The sequence below is a fragment of the Branchiostoma lanceolatum genome, chromosome 12 (genome assembly GCF_035083965.1).
Source record: "Branchiostoma lanceolatum isolate klBraLanc5 chromosome 12, klBraLanc5.hap2, whole genome shotgun sequence".
NCBI lineage: Eukaryota > Metazoa > Chordata > Leptocardii > Amphioxiformes > Branchiostomatidae > Branchiostoma > Branchiostoma lanceolatum.
The window spans coordinates 6,035,576-6,045,073 of record NC_089733.1 but is presented as its reverse complement, the minus strand read 5'-3'; the positions used below and the strand labels follow the sequence as shown (position 1 = coordinate 6,045,073).

At 41.5% G+C, this 9,498-nt stretch overlaps 1 protein-coding gene across 1 annotated transcript; it reads left to right on the top strand.

The window, feature by feature from the left end:
• Window positions 1-2,386: 2,386 nt before the first annotated feature.
• Window positions 2,387-5,026, top strand: LOC136446606 (uncharacterized). The gene is made up of 4 exons (XM_066445059.1): window positions 2,387-2,828; window positions 3,459-4,167; window positions 4,373-4,452; window positions 4,912-5,026. The coding sequence occupies exons 1-3, from the start codon at window positions 2,712-2,714 to the stop codon at window positions 4,435-4,437; spliced, it is 891 nt and encodes a 296-aa protein (XP_066301156.1). The 5' UTR covers window positions 2,387-2,711; the 3' UTR covers window positions 4,438-4,452; window positions 4,912-5,026.
• The last annotated feature ends 4,472 nt before the right edge of the window (window positions 5,027-9,498 follow it).

Here is a 9,498-nt window from a genome sequence, read left to right as displayed (position 1 = left end):
CTGTTTCAGATCTTTTCTAAATTTCTAACTTTGTAGCCAATCAGGGCGCTCCATTCTTCCAGATCCCAGGCGTTCAACATGGCGGCCGCCGGGCGATACGTCGTGTTGTATTTTGTACAAGTAACGCGTAATTTTCAACCTTAGAACGGAGTTTCCTTTGTCCACAAATGTATCTGTCTATCACGCGGGACCTTGTGGATCGTCTGGGTGACTTTTGTCCGGGTTGACGACGCGGGAAGACAGGGAAATGGACGATTTCAAGCTAAGTTTCAAGATACTAGTCTTGGCGCCGTATGAAACGGCGCTGATACTAGTATCTTGAAAAGAGTTTTGTTAGCCATTCTTACCGAGTAGATAATCAGCAGCAACCAAATACTCTCAATGAAAAGGTCGATACATGATATTATGTAACTTGTGCTTGTTGCCGAGACAACATGATTATAAATGCAGCCACGGTAGGTAAGGGTAAAAGCGAAAAAGCTCGTGCTGTAAGAGGGGTGGGAGGGGGGTCCCTTATAATTTGTACACAAACAAGAAACATCTTATAGCAAAGACTGTCAATCTGTTACCTAGAGCTGAATATCTAGAGAGAGACAATCGACTCGTAACTGTGAGTGGGCAGTACCAAGAGACCACGTCTAGCGATATAATCGACACATGGACAACAACAACAACAATCTATAGTTCACAGCGATCACGTCACAATCAGGGCATCCATATTTCACAAAGAGGGCAACCATAGTTCACAATCAGGGCATCCATAGTTCACATTCAGGGCATCCATAGTTCACATTCAGGGCATCCATAGTTCACAATCAGGGCATATAAATGTAATAGTGGTATCATCATCATCATGAGTCAGATTCTTGGAAAACCCCTCTACCCGTCAAAAATGGGTCAACTCCCAGCAGGAGTTCCCTTGACCTGTGCTGACGTAGTAGGGCAGATATCAGACCCCACGTCTACAGTTACTCGCCCTGTTGTTGTTCGATTCAAGAAGTATAGTGATAAACTGAACGTGATTTACCAGTCAGACACATTGTTAAGGAACCAGAATGTCACGCTAGATCAACCAAAAATTTCGTATGAAATTCCTGACTTGGAATATGTACTTTTAAATTTTTGCAAAATTATACTACGTGTTCCAAAAAGTTCTATAAATGCCGCCGTAAGGGGTGAATTGGGAGTATTCCCGTTGTTCATTGACAGTCAAACACAGTTGATTAAATACTGGCTAAGATTGAAAAATTCACCTAATGACAAGATTGTTAAAAAAGCATACGACACTTCAGTCGAAGAAGAACATGACTGGGCTACTCACGTTCAAGATATATTATGTAGACATGGGTTCCAAAATGTTTGGCTTAACCCCGCAGTTAATGCCAATTATTTTGGAATTATATTCAAAGAACGTCTGAAAGACTCATTTCTTTCTGGCTGGAGGGAACAACTTAGACATTCCAGTAAACTACACGCATATTCTAAAATCAAAAAACACTTTGGCATGGAAACATATCTCACATCAATTCATAATAAACTGTTTGCAAATAGCATAACAAAGCTGAGAATCAGTGCACATTGCTTAGAAGTTGAAAAGGGTCGACACCACAACACACCAGCCACTCAGAGATTGTGTCCCACATGTAATGGAAGTGTTGAAGATGAATTCCACTTTGTAATGAATTGTCCAACTTATAGCAAAGAGAGAGATATGCTTTTACAAACTATTATTACTAAGACAAACTTTACCCTATCTGGTACACAGAGCGATATTTTCTATGTACTGTTGTCATGTCCGACTCCTATATCCATGTACATAGGTCAATTTCTCCATAAATCATTCGAAAAGCGAGACAGAATTACCCATACATGATTATATATTGTAACAAATACACTGGTTTCGAAAATATTTTGTACTTAGAATTGTAGGATAGATTAGCCTTGTAGTATTGTTGATTTCATGCCATACATTGTACCATGTACGATTGTTGAGCAATAAAGTTCACTTCACTTCACTATATATAGCCGTACCATATATGGGCTGGGGAACCTCAACTGAGTCCTTATGAGGGTATAGAATAGAATTCCTGGAAACTACTATATGATTGAAGTCTGAGGAATGCAATGACTAATATAATATGATGATAATATTGTATAGACGGATTTCCGGTCCACTAGAGTATAAGAAGGGCACTGAAGTTCTGTAAGTTTGTCAGTTGGTTGCCGGTTGTGGAGGAGAAGTACGTGTGTGTCAGCGTGTGTTTTGTCTTTGGATGTGTGACATAGTGAGCGGCTAATCAGGTGAGATACACAATGTAATTTCCTACTGTTCTTGTAATCTGTAACCTTGAAGTCTTGTTAACTTGTAGTAGTCTTGTTTGTTTGAGTACTAGTATTATCTTTGTTTGTATGATAAGCTGCTATACACAAGAACACAGGATTCAGTGATCGAACTTGCTAACTAGTTCACGTTAAAAGTTAAAAGCAGAACTGGATTTTAGCATGCTACACAGGGAAATAATACAGTACAATTGGAGTCCATGGTGTCAAAGTTGAACTGCTTTATTCATGATGTGTTGTTGTTAGTGGTTAGCAGTTGGTGTCGATCATAAATAACAGTGTGCATATACAGTTACAGGTTTGGGATAGCAAAATCTATATCAGTTTACTGTTTCCATTTTAGTTATGTGATATATTTGCAGAAGAAAAAGATGAAGCCCAAATTCAGAAGGTTTCCAAATGGAGACCTTATCATGGAGTCAAATGAGGCAAAGAGGGTTAAAAAAGAAAACCTGGGCAAACCCTATACATGTCTTCCACCTGAAGAGGTAAGTTTCTTTTCACATGTCAAACTCAAGTACAGTATGTATGTATTAACATGTGATGACCCCTGCATTGAGAATGCCTAAATGTTAGAGCCAACACCAAAAGTTATATTGTTTTGTAACATAGACTGGTCTCATACATGTAGTATGGTTGTTGACTTGTAGTTATATACACATAACAGAAGATGCAATGCAATGTACCTCAAGCACCTGTTGTTTTTATATTCATGATTCTAAAAAGTTTGCATGATTAATTAGTTTGTTATGTGTATGTGTGTGTGCTTGTGCATGTGTGTGTGTGTACGTGTGTGTGTGTGTGTGTGTGTGAGTGTGTATGTATGTGTGTGTGTGTGTGTGAGTGTGTACGTGTGTGTGTGTGAGTGTGTACGTGTGTGTGTGTGTGTGTGTGTACGTGTGTGTGTGTGTGTGAGTGTGTACGTGTGTGTGTGTTTGTGTGTGTGTGTGTGTGTGTGTGTGTGTGTGTGATTGTGAATGAGGGGAGGGGGGCTGATGAGTCATGATGCTTGTTGCCATATTGTTGTATTGGTTTTACTTTGCTTATATGATTCAAAGGTTAATTGTTAAGAAGAACTATCTGCTAATCTGCAATGATCTACTTTTGGTTTACTCCAGGTCCATGAACTTGCAGTGAAGGCAGTCCAGAAGCGAGGGGGGGATGTCAAGCAAGAAGTGCTCAGCGAATACATGGTACAGTTTGGAGTATACCGTGGACAGAGTTTCCACTGGATGCTAGAGAACTGTCTAGGATATGTGGGTTGGATGGTCGACAACATGCGGAATAAAAAGATAACAAGTGATCCACTCAGTACAAACAAGGATGCCTTCCGCAAGTATGCACAGTCCTTCGCAGAATGCCGGGAGATCACTGCGCAGAAGGCTGCAGCTAGAGTGGCCAAGACTCTGCCCTCATCCTCTCAGCCCTCATCCTCTCAACGCTTATCCTCTCAACCCTCATCCTCTCAACCCTCATCTTCTCAACCCTCATCCTCTCAACCCTCATCTTCTCAACCCTCATCCTCTCAACCCTCACGAATATCATCTCTCATGACTGGCCATCTTCATGGTGCCAGGTTAGCCAGGAAGGTTCAGACTGTGATGTCAAAGGCATCTAACTCAAGAATTTCGCCCAACCTGTCCGTGTCAAGGGGTCTGAAGAAGCCTGCAGTGCCAACAGACAAGACAGAGTCCCAGGACACATCTTTAGCGTCCCCCTCTGAGCCAGCCACCACTGCAGGTGTGATGATACATGATTCGTCAGAGGATTTCATGCAGGAGGCAGAGTTGGTAGCAGCAGCTGAGATGACGGAAGGACAGCAACAGGGTAAGTTTACTGAACATATATTATGTATTAGTATATCAGCTATTTTGCCAGTGTTTTAACTTTGCCATTGTTTTATGATATTACACTGTAAATGTGTAGTGCCATGCCATGAGATATCCTGTTTGAATTTGTGCAAATGAATTGGTTAGTAATGTAATTATGTAATGCCACATATCTTTGAATACTAATTTTGTTTCTATTTCAGTCCTCACAGAAATAATGTGCATATATGATGTCTGGAGGCACCTGAGTGTTGCCAGTAATGGATGAAATGAAGTGTCAAAGGTAAGTTTGTTTGCTTGTTGGGAGCTGTTAACTTTCTTCCCTAGGCCAATGATTCCTGATAGGACCCTCCTGCATCCCTCCAGTTCTAGACTGCCCTCTTCATCTCCTTCCAGTAGACTCCCATCCTTTCCATAGCTGGTTCCCATCTTTTCCTGTGTCCTGACTCCAGGTGTTTATAGGCTGATCTCTCCTTCGTGCACAAAACTGTAGCAGAAGATGGCACCTATAGATGTAGTTTGAGAATTCTGTCTTCAGATCATACTTGACATTTCTTCTGAACTAAAATGAAAGTCAGATGGTGAAGACCAAAGTGAGATCTTGAGATTGAATTTAACTTTGGTTTATTATTTGGTGACTTAAAATCAAATCGTAAATAAGGATCGAGTAAAAGAATATCTGTATTCCTCCCACTTTTTGGAAAGGGAATTTTCTCATCATTTCTGACCAATGGTATTGCAGCTCAACCAGTCCTCCCTGTGGATGGCGAGACTCTCTTCCAAAGGCAGACCTTGAATGGATCACACGTGCCCTGTTCAAGACCTCCACCAAGACTGGCAAGGCCCAGTTTGACACTGCAAGGTAGCTTCACTTCACATAATATTTGTACATGTATGTGCAGAGTAATTAATCGGTTACCTTTTAATGTTATTTCAGAATCTGCAAGGTCCACAATAGTCACATAAAGTAGATTTGATTCACATGTTGTTAGTATACTATATAGAATACTTAATCATTTATCTTTCAACATTATTTCTTGTCATCGCAGGGTGGACAAGGTACCTGACCGACTGAATCATTCAAGAATGCCACACTAAACGGACTCGTCTCACCTCCAGAGTTTGCTGATCCACCCTCATTTGTCCCTATCCCAAAATTCAGATGACTGCAAATGTAAGGGACATTAAGGAAGGACTGGAGGCGGTCAAAGCATCAATAACATCCACATTTGGTTCGGTATTGAAGATGGACTCGACAAAGAAGATGGTGAGAAAGCTAGCTGGTCATGCTCCAGGTACAGCTGCCTGGGTGACAAATGTAGGAAATGAAAGAGGGGAGGTGCTGATGAGTGTGCTAACTGCAAGTGAAGGTGCTGGTATCATCTCTATGGCTGAGGGGCTTATGAAGAGGTACAGGGAGGCAGGGGTCACTCCTCCTGTGGCTATCTATGTTGACAGGGACTGTTGCGGTGCAACACAGAACTCTTCAACTTCCTGCAGTCAGCTGTCGACAGAGAATCGGTGTTCAGATTCACACCGCAGTGTAGGTGCATCTAAAGTCCACAAGTTGTTCAGCCAGTGGACAGGTTTACACGTCCGGCTAGATATCTGGCACTTCATGCGAAGAGTAGCAGTTGGCTGTACCACAGAAGCCCACCCTCTTTATGGGATCTTCATGGGACGGCTGTCGCAATGTATTTTTGAATGGAGTCAGGAGGACTTGCAGCAGTTGAAGGAGGCCAAAAGGAATGTGATGGTCAGCAATGGTATTCCTCAACCATCAGACAGTGACATCATGAAGTACATATCAAGGAAGGAACTGTCCACCCACTGCCGTCGGCGTACCAGGGACCCAGACGAAACAACCAAGCTGATCACAGAGCTCCTTCAAACCTTCGCTGGACCACAGGGGTCAGACACCATCGGGGTGCCTTTGCTGAACAAATGCCGCATCTGGAACATTTGGAGCACCCAAAAGAGGCACGTTGCCTGTCTGCAGGACCCACCAGAAGTGCGGCTATACATGCAGACTGGGTCTCTTGTGAAGGGGGGAGTCACACTGCCAGTCTTCAGATGTGCCCGGGGCTCAACATCCCTCGAGTCATTCCACCTGCACCAGAACAGATTCATTCCAGGTGGATATTTCTTGCTTTTTATTTTTCTTGAGGTTCAGCCATTATTTCATTTTTTTATTTACTTGTGGCATATGTACCGATATCAAGTATTCCTTGGTTGACATTGCGGATTTATGTTTTCAAACTGTTACAGGTACCAGGGCCAGTGACGTACACTTTCAAGCTTATCTGCTTGAAGGCTTGGATCGCTGGAATGAAGATAGAGCAGCTGCAGCTGTATCTGGTCAGGTGGAACACCATGTCTACAACAGGGGGATGTGTGAAGCTTTGAACCGGCTCAGCTCAACTGTTCTCGGCAGACACCAACTCCATCCAGTGCGACAAATAGGGAAATACACAGGTATAACATACAAATATAGTTCAGTTAAAACCTGTAGTAACTTTCAAAGGACTCACTCTATCAGTCTGTTTCAAGCTTGCTATTTTTTAGTCATTTTATTCTATTTCAATTAGGGGAGCTGATTGGCTCTGATGACTCTGAAGGGCTGCACTGTGATGGCGACAACACAGATGAGGGTTTTGTGGAGGAGGAGGAGGAGGAGGACAGCACTGTAGCTACGGCAGCTGCTGTTTTCAGAGGTGAGTAGAGCCACAGGGCTTGCTGCCTGAATTACCAAAATTGAACTTTGTGAATCCTTGATGTTTTCAATGTGTCACTGATTATTCTTATTTGTGGACTTTTGATTGTAATTTTCTGAACTGCAAGTAAATTTTGCAGGCCAATGCCCTTCTCTTGTTATATATGTCATGTTTATGTGAAGGGAGGAGGCTGTATGACTGTATGTATAGCATCTCTCCATCTTAGTGTTTTTCTTGTACATGTCTTTCTTCATGGTCAGCTTCACCTAGTGATCTGGGGACGGAGAGCCCGCGTCAGTCGTCAGCTCCACGCAGGGACCTTGCATTGAGTTATATACATATCTTTTCACTTTGCAACATTTCAGTAGTCTGTGCGGACTGTAATGGCGGCATTGACTGCGGACCAAAATATTTTTGTGCACAAGAAAAACTCAAATATCCAATCATCCACTAAACGGATGGGAACATACTTTGCTCAGCATGCTCCTGAATGAAGCGTGGCACCTTTGCGTGTGGTTCTCTTTTTTGGCTCTGTGTTTGGCTGCCTCCTAAAGGTTAATATAGTTTGTTTTCTCATTTTACTTTTGGGGAGGAAGTTATTAAGGTCCCAAAGAAACATTTTGGTCTCCCTAGCAGTATTTTCAGGTACTGCAGCATTGCATGCTGACACCTCCTTCTAATAGTAGAGAGGTATTAAGATGGGAATGGGATAGCTGGGATTGATTAAGGGGAAGGGAGGATCACCAACATCAGTAATGGCTAGGCCTATGGCATTGAAAAAATTCACAAAAACTTTTAATGCTCTACGTAGGTATGAAGTCTTCAATTTCTTGTCATGTTTTGTGATGTTCCAAAAATACAGAAGGGCACAGCATCTGTAGCATGTTAGGATTTGAACCCAGGATCTCTGGTTCTAGGTCAAACACCCTAACCGTTATGCCAACACAATGCCACAGAGGTTAGTAAGATTTTTTTTTTGTTCCTTGATGTTCTGCAGGTTCAGATGAGGAGCTGGAGGAGCTGACTACACTGGGAACAGGGACATAGGCGGCATCACAGAGGCCATTACCCTGGCAGCTAAAGAGGATCCTGGTTCTGCTGGCTGCTGCAGGATCAGGTTCGGTTGGGTGCACAGCCTGACTGCTGCATTCTCACAGGAGGAGAATGTAACAACACAGGAAATACAAAGGCATGATTGGGGATGTTTTTATAGTATGTATTGCATCATAAAAGGATGGAATTGGTATAAGGACAAGATTTGTAAGATAACAGTAACTGAAAAATTGCGAACAGTCAGATGTTTTCATTCAGTGATGTATCTTATTACAAGGATGTACTGTATAACCTTCATCGACATATTAAGGAAGAGTTGGTTTATATCAAATGTTGGAATACAGGGTTTTGTCCAACCCTAGATTTCTTCCCATCATCTGACACACCCATGATCAACTCATGGTGTTGTGTACATAATTTTATTATTTTCCATATTAGACGTGAAAGTGGCCATACTTTTGTTTGTCATTAATGACAAGATTTCGTCAAATATTGGAAAGGCAGTCACTGGGCAGAACCCTGGCGAGAAACCAACTCTTTCCGAGCTAAAATTTTGTGCGAATAACAGACTGTACTTGTTGTCTGTGCCCTGATTTCATGACTTTGATCCAAAAGGTTTTTTTAGTAAGATATTTTAGAATAACCTGATTAGTCTTTTAAGTATATTTTGTTTATCATGACTTGAAAGCAGCTAAACTGACCATATTTGTTAACTGTTGTAGGACATGGTGTGACAGATCGATTCAGATTTTTTCATGTTGCATATGTCTGTTGTGATTTAAGCATGGTCCATCTTGTGCCAAAACAGAATGGAAACAATTACTTGCAAATGAAGCCAGTTCACTGTTTTTCTACCATAGGCCTCATTGTGTAACTTTTTTCTTCAAAGAACTAAGTTAGCCTTGGTTTATAGTTTCTCTTTTGTTTGAAATATAAAAGTAACTTGTCTATTACATATGCTAATGATTGGCTGGAAATCAATAGTAGACATTGAGCAAATAGGCTGAATAATATGGAGAAGGCGTTAGCCATGGGTCTACTCCTATGTAGCCGACTATCTTCTATGTCATATAATTCAGCCTATTGCTCAATGTCTACTATATTCCAATCACCCATTGAAGTCTGCCAGACACTAACTTCATAAGTAGTTTGCACACTTTGTTCATTATAACTTATTGCGGGGACAGCAAAACTAGCCGCGTTAGTTTCTTGTCAAATAAAATATATGCTTGTTCAATAATGTGTCATTTTTTTTCAAATATGATGACACGGACAGATCATCCACCGCTTATTGTGTTAAAAACAGGAAGCGGGTGGTCTGTGCAAATTACTCCACACATATCAAACGTCCAGACTTTTATCTATTTTCATTAGAGCCTTGTCTTATAGGGGATAAAGACATGTAGGTATTCATGTTTTTCTGTCTTTTTAGTTACTATTTATCGCTTTAACCACTTGTCTAAAATTTTCCATTCTGACTAGCTTGCTTTTATTTAATCTACTGAGCCTCACCACTCTGGCCAATCGGCGCAGTACTAGTCTAGTCAAGTCCAGTCAAAGCC